The sequence below is a fragment of the Podarcis pityusensis genome (assembly GCF_964106645.2).
Source record: "Podarcis pityusensis genome assembly, chromosome: 12".
NCBI classification, from domain to species: Eukaryota; Metazoa; Chordata; class Lepidosauria; order Squamata; family Lacertidae; genus Podarcis; species Podarcis pityusensis.
This window is the reverse complement of record NC_138037.1, coordinates 37,924,821-37,938,629: the sequence shown is the minus strand read 5'-3', so window position 1 is coordinate 37,938,629 and position 13,809 is coordinate 37,924,821. Positions and strand designations below refer to the sequence as shown.

Sequence of the window (13,809 nt, the reverse complement as noted above, 5' to 3'; positions counted from 1 at the left end):
GGCGAGCTAGGGACAAAGGTGAGAGTTGTTTCCTGGTTCTGCTGGATCTCTCAGCGGCCTTTGATACAATCGACCATAACATCCTTCTGGACCGTCTAGAGGGGCTGGGAGCTGGGGGCACTGTTATACAGTGGTTTCGCTCCTTCCTCCTGGGCCGTGTTCAGAAAGTGGTGGTGGGGGATGAGTGTTCAGACCCCTGGGCCCTCACTTGTGGGGTGCCTCAGGGTTCCGTCCTCTCCCCCATGCTTTTTAACATCTATATGAAGCCGCTGGGAGAGATCATCAGGGGATTTGGACTGGGTGTCCATCAATATGCAGATGATACCCAGCTCTACCTCTCTTTCAAATCAGAACCAGTGAAGGCGGTGAAGGTCCTGTGTGAGTGCCTGGAGGCGGTTGGAGGATGGATGGCGGCTAATGGATTGAAGTTGAATCCTGACAAGGCAGAAGTATTGTTTTTGGGGGACAGGGGGCGGGCTGGTGTAGAGGACTCCCTGTAGCTCAGACTTCTTTTCACTGTAACCCCAAGGTAAAGCCTACGTTCAGATTACTGCTGTGAGTAAAACTTTATTCTTACTTTTAAAGACGACTGTGTTGTGTTATTATCATTTTAAGAGGGAAATAAAAGGGAAACTTACCAGGAACAAGCCGGACTGGATTGCTTAATTAAAGGATTCGAACGAATCATCAACTTGCTTCCACTAAGTTGCAAAGGAAACATGTTCTGCTGTTTACTCACTAGTGAGGAGGGATAATATCAAAACAATCTATCCTCTCCTACCTTCCTTAACATTCCCACACATAGGAATGTAACAATATATACCAGGCACCAGAAAGGGGGGGGGGGGGGGAGAAGCTTTATATCATAGCAGTTAGGAAGGCCAGTGCTGTGTCTACAGATTTAGAATTCTGTTATTTTAAACAAGTGTGTCATGTGGTCTATGGATAAACCATTTATTTTGTTTGGAGAAATGGGATTCACAGGCTCTTGGGTGCACTGTTTGGTATCCAGATCATTACATCACAGCTCAGTTTGGGTAACTGGAGATCCTCTGTGAGGTGGGTTAGGCTGATTCCAGGGCCAGCCCTACCATTAGGAAGATGGGAGGCAACTGCCTCAGGAGGCAGATACTAGGCAGCTGCCTGGCTTTTTCTCCTGAGCATCTCCAGTAGCTGTGTGTGCCTTGCTTGCTGGTCTCAGGTGTACTGGAGGATGCCAACCCACCTTCTTTTTTTTGAAGAAAAACTCATCTGCCGATCCTTGCAGCTTCTGTAGATGGAATTGGAGGTGGGGATGCCTCATCCTGATCTGACATCCTATACCCAGGGGAGGGGGAGCCTATGGCCCTCCATATGTTCTGGGACTACATCTCCCTCATCCCTGTCCCTTGGTCACGCCAGCTGGCTCTGATGGGAGCTGTAGCGCAGCCACATGTGGAGGGCTCATCATACTGGCCCAGCAAAGCGATCCCTTTTGCTCCAGATATATTGTGGCGGCTGCAAATCCCAGCAAGCCCTCTCCTCTTTTCACAGAAGACCCGTTTCGTTTTACCTTCCAGCCAGAGAGGTGCTGCAGCGGGTGGAGGGCAGCAGCAAGGCGATTCAGCCGTCGGTGTCAATAGGCCCTAATCTGCGGTAAACCGTGACTATTGCTCTTGGCAGGCCGCTGCTCCGTGCAGAGAAGGGGCGAGTGGGAGGGACTTGGCTGGCAAGCTGCGCAAATTGAAACCATCCAGCGCTTTATCTGCAGCCCACGTGCTCCGATCTCGCTTCCCCTCCTGCCCAGACGGCAAAGTTTCTCCTGCCGAGTCCCCCCCCCCTTTGCACCCCCTCCTCCTCCTGCTGCTGCTTGGCTGCGCCTCGGCACCCCCCTTCCCCTCGCCTTCTGCATGCACACACTGACTCCGGCGCGCTGCCCTGGTCCGACGGCCTCCCTCCTTCTGTCCTTTCGGCTGCAGCAGCCTCCCCTCCACCTCCTCACCCCTCCCTTTGCAGCCGCTCTTCCCGCGCGTCCCCGAGGGCCAAGGGTGGGAAGTGCGAGTTTCCGCTCCTCCGCTTGTCTGTCCCCGGCCGCAGAGCAGCCCAGGCAGCGGCAGCGGCAGGAAGCTCGCCGGGAGACGCAGCGCCGCCGACGGCTCTCTCCCGCCTAACCCTGCGCGGCGGCGGCGGCGGCTGCAGGGAAGCGGCGATCGCCGTCTCCAGCGGCGAGAAGCCGTCGGTTGACTTGGCGAAGGGGGTCTCTCCGTCCCCTCCTCGGCAGCGGGTTCGAGAGGCGCGCCCCCGACGCCAGAGGAGGAGCCCGGCCGGCAGCCGCCGCGCAAAAGAGAGCAAGCGGGAGAGAGGAGAGGGTGGGATGCCGGAGAGACGCCGAGGGATCGGGGGAAGCTGCCGCTCGCCGCCCGCCCTCGCGGGATGGAGCCGCCGCGCCCGCGCCGTCTGATGCCGCTCCTCCTCCTCTGCTGCTCCTTGGCTCTGCTGCCTCCCGCCGCGCAGCCCGTGTGCCCGGAGCCATGCGACTGCCAGCAGCAGCAGCACGTCCTGTGCACCAACCGGGGGCTGCGGGCCGTGCCCAAAGCCGTCGAGCCGCAGGACATCCTCACCTACAGCCTGGGCGGCAACTTCATCGCCAACATCTCCGCTTTCGACTTCCACCGCCTGGCGGCGCTGCAGCGCCTCGACTTGCAGTACAACCGCATCCGCGCGCTCCACCCGAAGGCCTTCGAGCGCCTGGCGCGCCTGGAGGAGCTCTACCTGGGGAACAACCTCCTGACGGCCCTGGCGCCCGGCACCCTGCGCCCCCTGGCCAAGCTGCGCATCCTCTACGCCAACGCCAACGAGATTAGCTCCCTGAGCGCCGCTTCCTTCGCCGGGCTGGGCAGCCTGGTCAAGCTGCGGCTGGACGGCAACGCCTTGGGCTCGCTGGGGGACGCCACGTTCTCGGGGATGTCCAACCTGCTCTATTTGCACCTGGAAGCCAACCGCATCCGCTGGCTGAGCCGTAACGCCTTTGCCGGCTTGGGGAAGCTGCGCTTCCTCGACCTGTCGGGGAACCAGCAGAGCCTGCTGCGCCACCCCGACATCTTCCGGCCGATGCGTTTGCTCAGCACCCTCCTCCTCTCGGGCAACAGCCTGCAGCAGCTGGGGAAAGGGCTCTTCCAACACCTGCCCAGCTTGGCCAAGCTGTCCTTGAGCGGCAACCGCCTGGCTTGGTTGGCGCCGGAAGCCTTCGCCGGCCTGGGGGCCCTCAAGGAGCTGCGCTTGGATGGGAATGTTCTGAGCCAGCTGCCTGCGCCGCTGCTGCAGCCCCTGCGCAGCCTGGAGGTGCTGGACCTGAGCCACAATGCCCTGGCCGCTCTCCCGCCGGGGGCCTTGGCTCAGCTGCACAAGCTGCGGGAGCTCAGCTTGCAGGACAACGCCTTGACTACGGTGCCCGGTGACCTCTTTGCCTCCAGCCCCGCGCTCTACCGCTTGGAGCTGGATGGAAATCCCTGGAGCTGCGACTGCCGCCTGCGAGGCCTGAAGCACTGGCTGGGCTCCTGGCATGCGCAGGGCCGGCTCCTCACAGTGTTTGTCCAGTGCCGGCAGCCGAGGGCCCTGGCTGGGAAATACCTTGATTACCTGGAGGACTCCCAGCTCTCGGCGGCTCTCAACAGCTCCTCTTGCCCCAGCGTGGTGGCCTCTTCTCCTGCCCCGCTTGCTAGGGGCAACAGCAGCTCAGGCCTGGGCCTAGTGCAGGAGAAGGTTGGCTCCTTGCCCTCTGCCTCGACCATGCAGCTGCTGGGCTCTCAGAAGATCTTGGCGTCCGGAAGAGAGAGCTGGACAGCTGAGACGGGCCCCACAACCTCAACGCCTGGCTTGCACCTCAACACCAGGCCACCTTCCCTACCTGGAGCTGCTTGGCCCAGGCGGGCAGGCAAATACCACTCAGTCTCGTCCGGCATCCCTCCTCTGGTCACCGACCCCTGCGATTTCAACAAGCTGTTCCTCTACAACCTGTCGGTGGAGGCGGTCGGCTCTGGCACGGTGACGGTGCGCTGGGGGGTCCGCCCGCACCGCAGCCCCCGCCTGCTTGGCCCTGTGCGCTTCAGAGTCCTCTTCGACCGCTTCGGGGCTGCCACCAAGTTCCAGCGGTTTGTTTACCTCCCCGAATGGAGCGAGCCTGTGACTACCCTGCAGGAGCTGCGCCCCGACACCCCTTACCTGGTCTGCGTGGAGGGCGTGATCGGGGGCCGCGTCTGCCCGGTGGCGCCGAGGGACCATTGCGCGGGGCTGGTCACCCTGCCCGAAGAAGGTGCGGGCGCGTCCGCCGCCGTGGCAGGCAGATCCCAAAACCTGGACCACCACCTCCTCACCCTGGTGCTGCTGGCGGTCAATGCGTTGCTGCTCTTTCTGGCCCTGGCGGCCTGGGCTTCCCGCCTGGTGCGGAAGAAGGTGCTGGGCTGCCGGCGGCGGAAGGCAGCGTCGCCCGTGCACGTCCGGCAGATGTATTCGACCCGCCGGCCCCTGCGCTCCATGGGGACGGGCGTCTCCGCCGACTTTTCTGGCTTCCAGTCCCACCGCCCGCCCCGAAGTGCGGTCTGTGCCTTGAGCGAAGCCGACCTCATTGAGTTCCCATGCGAGCGCTTCATCGACAGTGGCGCCGGAGGGAACAGCAGTGCGCGGCGTGGAGAGGATCACCTGCTGCAGAGGTTTGCAGACTAGAGGCACGGACGGAACAAAAGCTGCGGCTTCCGTCGCCGCCCTGTTATGCCAGAATCAAGTGCCCAGCGTTGAGATTTGGCAAGGTCTGCTGGGAATGGCAGCCTTTGGTTGGGTGTACTTAGGCCTTCTGCTGTGCAAAAATGGCGGCTCATCAGATGAATGTTGGATGGTTCTAGGATAGGGTATGCTGGAAAAACAGTAACAGCAAAGGGGTTGCTTGTTTCTCATTTGGGGACCAACCCTAGTTAAAGCGGGATTCTACCACTGTTCTCTTGAAATTACCACTATCCTTTACTGTAGCTGAAGGGGCACTGGTTCCTCTTCATGGGCAACTATCACCTTGGTGATGTGGGTTTTATGGTTGTCCAGGCATCAGTTTCCACACTGAGATGGTCTGTTGTTGTTTTCTAAATAACTATTCTGTAATCGTCCCTAACCTGTGGATATAATTCTTTAGCTAATCCTAATTACTGTTGGCCAAGAAATGAAGAGAGATACTAGGAATGAAACAGAAGATGGAGAATGTAACCCTATACAACTGTTCAGAGCTCAGGTGGATTGTGTTGTGCCTTATAGTTGCTCCGTTTTCGCACCATTTTATGTGCCAGGTACATCACTTAATGCAAGTCCCAGGTCTCCTCTTTCACAGGACTAGGGTCCTGTTACTTCTGCATATGAACTGTCTTACATATGAGAACTCCACATACAGCTTAAATCCCCCTTACCCACCAGAATGGTTAAACCAAATGCTCGTCCAGCCAGATGCCTTCGGGGAGCAGGACATGAACACAACAGCCGTCTTCTGCTTGCCTACTCAAATTAGTATTTAGAACAGGGTTTCCTAAACTTAGGCCTCCAGCTGTTTTTGGACTACAACTCCCATCATCCTTCACTAGCAGGACCAGTGGTCAGGTATGATGGGAATTGTAGTCCAAGGCAACTCAAGTTTGGGAAACTCTTGATTTAGAGGCATGCTGCCTCTCCAAACACTACAGCTATCAATAGCCTTACTTTTCATTGTATTTGTTTAATCCCCGGTTTTTGCTGGCGGCCATCTGTACATCTTGTGGCAGGGAGTTCCATAGTTTATGTGGTGCTCGAAGAAGAGCTTCCTTTTGTCTGTCCTCATCTCACACCCTTCATCTTTGTTGAATGATCCCATGTTCTCACGTTAATGACAAGGAGGAAAGCTTCCTGCCTGCTTTCTCCATGTGGTGGATACCTTTTATTTACTTCTGCCATATCCCACCTCGCCTTTTCTCCAAACTGAAAAGGTTGAAGCATTTGTAACCTTCCCTTATGGAGGAGTTGCGCCAGCTCCGTTTATACCACCTGAACGTACGGAGCCTACGCATGGTGCTTCTGCCACTGCTGGCTATATGCTGGCACTGCCATGCACTTGTTGCGAGTACACACATGCCAGGGAAATGTCCAACCCATCCCTAAGTCCGTACAGTGCTTGATTTGCAGACCGTTCGAATCAATGACATTTCAGACAGTGTCTTCCTTCATCTTTGCACCGGCCTTTATTGAAAACGAGCCAGGCTTGCTTCTGTTTTGAGTAATGTGAAGGCAGATTACTGCTATGACATGGGGACTGTTGTTCATAGGTGTCCAAACTTGAACACTAGACTTTTAACTCTAGTCAACTTTTTGAGCCCTAGTCTTTGAGTCAGACCCTTTCCCCCCACAAGAGGTGCCTTGGAAACAAACCTTAACATGCAAGTAATTGAAAGAAACTAGAACAGTGCTTTTGTTTTTAACTGGCCAGAGCCTTTTTTTAATTAGCTCAAATCAACGTGAGCTGATTTAATGTGTGTTTATATGTAAAGTATGCAAACATGTTGGTTTTGCAAGGCTAAATTGCCGATACCACTAGGGGAAAACTAACCCGAGTTTGTTATGATTTGTTTAGAATGGATTATTTTTACAATGGTCTTGAATAAATACTTTTTGGTACTTCTACAGCTTAGCATGTTTTTCTTGTACAAGCTGCTGCGACTATTGCTAGGGAGTGAAATTCTGATATTTGTAATGAAGCGTGGATCTGAAGTAATCTGATTGGTAAATACAGTGGTACCTCGGGTTAAGTACTTAATTCGTTCCGGAGGTCCGTACTTAACCTGAAAGTGTTCTTAACCTGAAGCACCACTTTAGCTAATGGGGCCTCCTGCTGCTGCCGCGCCGCCGGAGCCTGATTTCTGTTCTCATCCTGAAGCAAAGTTCTTAACCTGAAGCACTATTTCTGGGTTAGCGGAGTCTGTAACCTGAAGCGCCTGTAACCTGAAGCGTCTGTAACCTGAAACATATGTAACCCAAGGTACCACTGTAGGTAACATGGGTGAATGAATGTTTGACCTCTGAAAAATAACACCTGACATAGTTCAGACATCTGAAACTGTACTATACCAGTTTTCAACTTTCATTTTTAAGGGAAAAAAGAAAGAAATTGAGGCAGTACAATGGGTCATAAATAAATTGCTCTTCAGCATTTTCCTCCCTAATGTGATTCTCACTAGAAGTTTTATCCAGTTGGGCAAATTTTCATTAGCACTAACAAAAATAAAGGTGGCAAGCTTTGGAGTTCTCCAGGACTCCTCATTAGGCAAACGAAGGGGTGGAGGAAATGGGGGCCTGGCTCAAGGTACAAAAATTAGCCTGGGTGTTGTAGCCATGAGATCAGCTTGTAGCCTCAGTTGTAAGATGGAGACTGCAGACAGAATAAATCCCTCTCATGTGCTACAGGTATCAGGTTACACACCTAGACTTCTGGGGTAAAGAAACAATGCTTGCTCCCTAATTCTGAGAAATTAAAGTTAGGACCTTTCAGGTGATAGATCTCCTTCCCCACCTCTGCTAATCTATAAGCTATTTTTAGAATTATATATAAATATTGTTGTCTTCAATGTTGCCTGATAATAAAGTCATGATGACAAGTCAGACTTTAAATTTTTCAGAAACAAGGAGTTGCCATTGCTTTTTTAAAAAAAATCCTCATCTTGCTCTCTTCTGTGTAACAACTTGCCTGTTGAAGAGTTCGGAAGAAATCAGAAGTTTGCCGCAATTTTGTGATACAGTGGTACCTTGGGTTAAGAACTTAATTCATTCTGGAGGTCCGTTCTTAACCTGAAACTGTTCTTAACCTGAAGCAGCACTTTAGGTACCACTTTAGCTAATGGGGCCTCCTGCTGTCGCTGCACCGCTGCCACACGATTTCTGTTCTCATCCTGAAGCAAAGTTCTTAACCCGAGGTACTATTTCTGGGTTAGCGGAGTCTGTAACCTGAAGCATATGTAACCTGAAGCGTATGTAACCCGAGGTACCACTGTATTTTGGTTGGTCCTAATAAAGTTATTAGGGGATGTGGGTGGTGCTGTGGGCACAGAGCCTCTTGGGCTTGCCGATCAGAAGGTTGGCGGTTCGAATCCCCGCGACAGGGTGAGCTCCCGTTGCTCGGTCCCTGCTCCTGCCAACCTAGCAGTTCAAAAGCACGTCAAAGTGCAAGTAGATAAATAGGTACAGCTCCGGCGGGAAGGTAAACAGCGTTTCCGTGCACTGCTCTGGTTTCGCCAGAAGCGGCTTAGTCATGCTGGCCACATGACCCAGAAGCTCCACACCGGCTGCCTCGGCCAATAAAGCGAGATGAGCTCCGCAACCCCAGAGTCGGCTACGACTGGACCTAACGGTCAGGGGTCCCTTTACCTTGATAAAGTTATTACCCAACTGTGGCTTTTGGAAGGTGGTCCCCCCCCCCCCATGGACGAACACCTTTGCTTTTGACAAGTTTTATACATATTTTCACATAAAATCTCTATTATGTCTGTGTTTCTCAGTGATTTAAAAAATTTCTCAGCTGGTTGAGTTGCGATGACTTCAAATGGTAGTTCTCAATTTGGGTCATAAACCACTGAGAAGTTATCTTGGTGCAGAAGTAAATGGGAAATCTGTCACTTCTGCCCTGTTGTGCAATCCCATTTATTTTAGTCGGACCTGGGCAGGGGGTCCTCTTAATGAATGATGCCTGTGGATATTACTTTTACGAGGGAATTAAACTGTTACAGAGAAAGTCTTCATGCGATGTCAGAACAATGCTGTTTTACTTCTTACACAAATATTCCTTTTGAGTGCAGCCTGGGAAAACACTGATTAGATTTCTTTACAGACTGCATGATTCTTAAATCTGCGATCCTTTTATTCTTTGATATTCCATATTCTTTAACATTTGCTTGATAAGTGTATGCCTGATAAGTAAGGAGAAGAGTCAAGTGCTAATGACATCACCATGTTTCCCCTTGCTTGTTCTAGATTTTTCCGTTCCAGGAAGGAAGGGCGGTAGAGCATCTGCCTTGCATGCAGAATGTCCCAGCTTCAGTTCCTAACATAGATTCTTAGAATTGTAGAGTTGGACCGGGGTCCTAAGGTTCATCTAAGTCCAACCCCCTCAAATCCAGGAATCCTGCATTCCAGCTGGGCTGGGAGAAACTCCTGTCTGAGGTCCAGCTCCGAGGGCCTTCTGGTGATTCCCTCCCTGCGAGAAGTGAGGTTACAGGGAACCAGGCAGAGGGCCTTCTCGGTAGTGGCGCCCACCTTGCAGAACACCCTCCCACCAGATGTATCTGACTATATCGGACCCTTAGAAGACATCTGAAGGCAGTCCTGTTTAGGGAAGTTTTTAATGTTTGAAGTTTTATTCTGTTTAATATTCTGTTGGGAGCTGCCTAGAGTGGCTGGGGAAACCCAGCCAGATGGGCAAGCTATAATAAATAAATAAATAAATAAATATCATCATCATCATCATCATCTCTGAGAGTTGCTTCCCCTCTGGGCACACAATACCCAGCTAGAAAGTACAGTCTTATGACCCAGTATAATCCTACTCCGGTTATTTTTCTCACGTTACACTAAAAGCCCAACTGAGCCTGCAATCCTGAACCCACTTACTTTGGGAGTAAACCCCATTGAATCCAGTGGGACCCACTGCTGAGTAGATATGGTTAGGATTGCAGCCTTAGCTGTCTCCGTATCCTTAGCTCTACATCTGAATATTGTTAATATGTCCAGAGAGCAGAAGAGAATTTAAGGTTGCGTTCCTGTGCACACTTTCAGAACAGCCAGTATGGTGTAGTGGTTAGAGTGTCAGTCTGGGACCTCGGAGACCAGGGTTCAAATCCACCCCCCAGTTTTGAAACTCACTGGGGTGTCCATGGATCAGTCACTGCCTCTCAGCCTAACCTACCTCCCATGGTTGTTGTGGGGATTAAATGGAACGAGGGAGAATGATGTACCGGTATACCAATCAGTCAATAGATAGATAGATAGATAGAAGTAAGCTCCTCTGAACACTGCAACAAAAAAAAAATTATCTGAAAATGCATGCTCTAGCCAATGTAGGTTTCACACCTGCATTACAAGACTGATTTAAGTACCAATGGGTTTAATAAGCCCCCATGTGGAAAAACACGCTTTGATACCAAACTCATCTGGGTGATGTGCAGCGTGACACCCAAAGGCATTGCAAAGAGGCATCTCTCCTTCAGATGTATCCATTAGGAAGTTAGGACTTTGGTGAGGGGGGTGATAAGTCATTTTCCCCCTGCTAATTGACAGGATGTTGTGGAATTATAAGCGCTGTGTAGCAGTAAACAAGGCCTTATATTGACGGCACTAAAACAGTAGATGCTGCCACTGCTGCGAATTCGGAATGGGAAATGGGGAGAGAACGGAATGTCAGTGGAGAGGGAGGCCGTTTTTTTGGCAAACTGGGGAAGTCTGAAGCCCCTGCTATGTGCATAGCAATGAGCTCAGGCTCACAACAGATGTGTGCGACACACAGAATTCCATTCCGTCCGTGTAATGTGGGAATCAGCCACTGGAAAGAACAGCCATCATTCTGACAGGGCTTCCAGGAGGCAGCGTTCACCAGGCCCAAATGACATAAAACGCTATGCAGTATTAGCATTAATGCTAAAGTGTTTTTTGCAGCATGCTTACACAATGAAGAGATAAGGGGCCCATTCCCTTTACTTCTGCTGTTCAGCGGTGATGAGTACCGCTTATGCATCCAAAATGATCCTGTCCAAGAGGGAGCTGTCAGTAGGCTTTGTGAAACTGCAAGGTTTGGACAAGCAGAATAATAATATCTATTTATCAGTGTGTGGCGCTGTGGGGACACAGGTGGCACTGTGGTCTAAACCACTGAACCTAGGGCTTGCCAATCAGAAGGTTGGTGGTTCGAATCCCTGCAACGGGGTGAGCTCCCGTTGCTCGGTCCCTGCTTCTGCACGTCCAGCAGTCAGGGATCCCTTTACCTCTATCTATCTATCTTTCTATCTATCTATCTATCTATCTATCTATCTATCTATCTATCATCTATCTATCTATCTATCTATCGATCTATCTATTAAAAAACCCTTAGGGAAATTGCAAGGTTGAGAAACCGCAGAAGCAAAAATATCTTCCTGGAACTTAGAGCGGGGGATTAAAACACAACAACCCAAAACAGTGTAATATGGACTGAGCATGCTCAGAGGCCGCAGAATGCTTTGTGTCTGTTAGAGGAGGGGAGAAAAATAGAAAATGGGTGGGGAAGGGAATGGGATGGAATATTTTGAATGAAGGCATGACTAGCCGGTGCTCGTACTGCAACATTTGGTTGCAAACCCCACTTGTACTCTCAGTATTAATGTGAACCAGTTCTCATAATGCCCTTCAACTTGTCTTTCATGCTCGCAGTCAATTAATACACGGTCTCAGTTTATTAAAATGCTAATTTTGGGAGTGCTGTTTAAATGTGTGCTCACGGCTGGAGCAGACATGCTAATCCATAATCTTGCTAAAAGCACTTCGATGTAGAATTGTTAAGGTACACCCGCTGCACAGTCCCTGCCTTTTTATTCTTGGCAAACTTACCATTACAATATATCTTGCAAGTCTTTAGGGCTGACCTGGAAAAGGACTCCTACCTCCCCAACTTTACCACCTTAGGGTGGTAAAAGGTTCTGTGAAGTTGAAGTGTATGATTTCAGGCCCTTGGAGGGTGTTGTTAGTGGAAGAGACATGTTCACTCCACGCAGCCCTGAAGCCATTCCTACTCCCACTCATGTTGGATACTGTTTCTCCAATGCTTCCTGGATCCTTTCTAGCAATAAGACACCCCAGTGAGGACAGGAAGCATTACATTCTGGTTCTGTGCTCAGTCTGAGGTTTCATGAGGATGCCATGAAATGATGTTTCCTTCTTGCTCTCTGGCATTTTCTGAGTAGGAAAGAACTACACAGCACTAACCAAACAGGCACCATGACCAGTCCAGCCATCAGGAGGAACATATGTAGTAGCAGACAGCATCACCTCCAGGGTTTGGAGGACTCAGAAGATAAGAACATCACAAGAGCTTGCTGGATTACACTGAAGGCCCATCGAGTCCAGCATCCTGTTCTCACAATGACCAACCAGATGGGGATTCCCAAAGTAGGACCTGAGCACAACAGCACTCACCCCTCCTGCAGTTTTCAGAAACTGGTATTCAGAAGCAGGTTCTCTCTGAAAGTGAGTGCAAAGGTAAAGGGATCCCTGACCATTAGGCCTACTCATGGCCAACTCTGGGGTTGCGGCGCTCATCTCACTTCATTGGCCAAGGGAGCCGGTGTACAGCTTCCAGGTAATGTGGCCAGCATGACTAAGCCGCTTCTGGCGAACCAGAGCAGCGCATGGAAACGCCATTTACCTTCCCGCTGGAGTGGTACCTATTTATCTACTTGCACTGGCATGCTTTCGAACTGCTAGGTTGGCAGGAGCAGGGACTGAGCAACGGGAGCTCACCCCGTTGCGGGGATTCGAACCGCCTGTTGGGATTCAAGCCTTTATCAGGAGAAACTGGCCACTCTCCAGGCACCCGGCTTGATCTCCTGTTGACCTCCCTGTCTGCATTCCCCAGCAGGATCCAGGCAGAGGTCGCGATAGGCGATCCTTCTCAGAGTGAGAAGAACACGCCCCCTCTTTCCTGCCCCCCCTGGGCAGGGGAAAGAGATAGACAGAAACGTATTTACATTCCTTTATTTCTGTCTTTGCAGCGTTACAAAAATCATGTCTGCTCTCTTCAAGCTTCAGCAGTCGAGAGACAAACTCCTCCTGTACTTCCTGTACAGCTCATATTACACTCTGAGCTAATTCCGGTGCCCTCTGCACTGTGAATTGACTGTCCCTCTGTTTCCCACGGAACAGTCCCAACATTCCCATTATGTTTTGCTTTCAAGCTACCAGCTCGCGGCCGCATTGCTTCTATATCATAACACCGCCGACCTTCTGATCAGCAAGTCCTAGGCTCTGTGGTTTAACCCACAGCGCCACCCGCGTCCCTGAAAGTGAGTGTAGAACATAGCAATTGTGGCTTGTAGACATTGATAGCCCTCATGGTCTCTTCTCCTTCACTAAGTCTAGCTTCTATTTGCAGTAGGCCCAGGAGGTTCAGGTCAGTGGACCCACCTCCTGAGTGGGGGGTCCTTGGCAGATGCCCAACTGTGCTAACCCTTGGCTCTCTACCTGGTGTCAGAAGTGTGTATATGTGTGGAAAGTTTCATGAATCCTAGCCTTCCCTGGCCCCTGAAAGCCCCCAGGCTCAAACAAACAAAACACCAAAAGGACTTCCATGCGTACTTTAGGAAAGGGGATTGCAGTCAATAGACAATAACTGAATGAAGATAAGGCTTTTCTGTGGTGTCACCCAGAGCCTGCAACTGGTGCCAACATTACAACATTACAGTTTTTTCAACACCTTGTTAAAATATTTTTATTTTCCTAGGCATTTTAAATTATGTTTAGTCTGCATTATGGTTCTAAAGTTTTATTGCTGTTAATTCCACATATTTGCAACTGGCCTTAATAGTTTTGTTCATACACAACGTACACCACTCTGGAATTTGTTTGGATAGAGGGCGGTTGAGGAATACTTTAAATCGATCAATCCCCCAGCAAGTGTTTGGCCAATGTTAGGTTTTGACCTGGGTCTTACAGGTTTATGGCCCAGACTCTTAACTACTCTTAAAAAGGTAAAGGGTAAAGGGACCCCTGACCATTAGGTCCAGTCGTGACCGACTCTGGGGTTGCGGCGCT

General features: G+C 50.9%; 1 protein-coding gene across 1 annotated transcript; it reads left to right on the top strand.

Annotated features, from left to right (window-relative positions):
- The first annotated feature begins 2,272 nt into the window (after positions 1–2,272).
- On the top strand, positions 2,273–6,666 carry TRIL (TLR4 interactor with leucine rich repeats). The gene has a single exon (XM_080974746.1). It carries the CDS (start codon positions 2,413–2,415, stop codon positions 4,699–4,701), a length of 2,289 nt encoding a protein of 762 aa, XP_080830872.1. The 5' UTR covers positions 2,273–2,412; the 3' UTR covers positions 4,702–6,666.
- The last annotated feature ends 7,143 nt before the right edge of the window (positions 6,667–13,809 follow it).

What these genes read in the sequence shown, in the direction of transcription:
- TRIL (XM_080974746.1), top strand. Translation starts at nt 2,413, where the DNA reads ATGGAGCCGCCGCGCCCGCGCCGTCTGATGCCGCTCCTCCTCCTCTGC.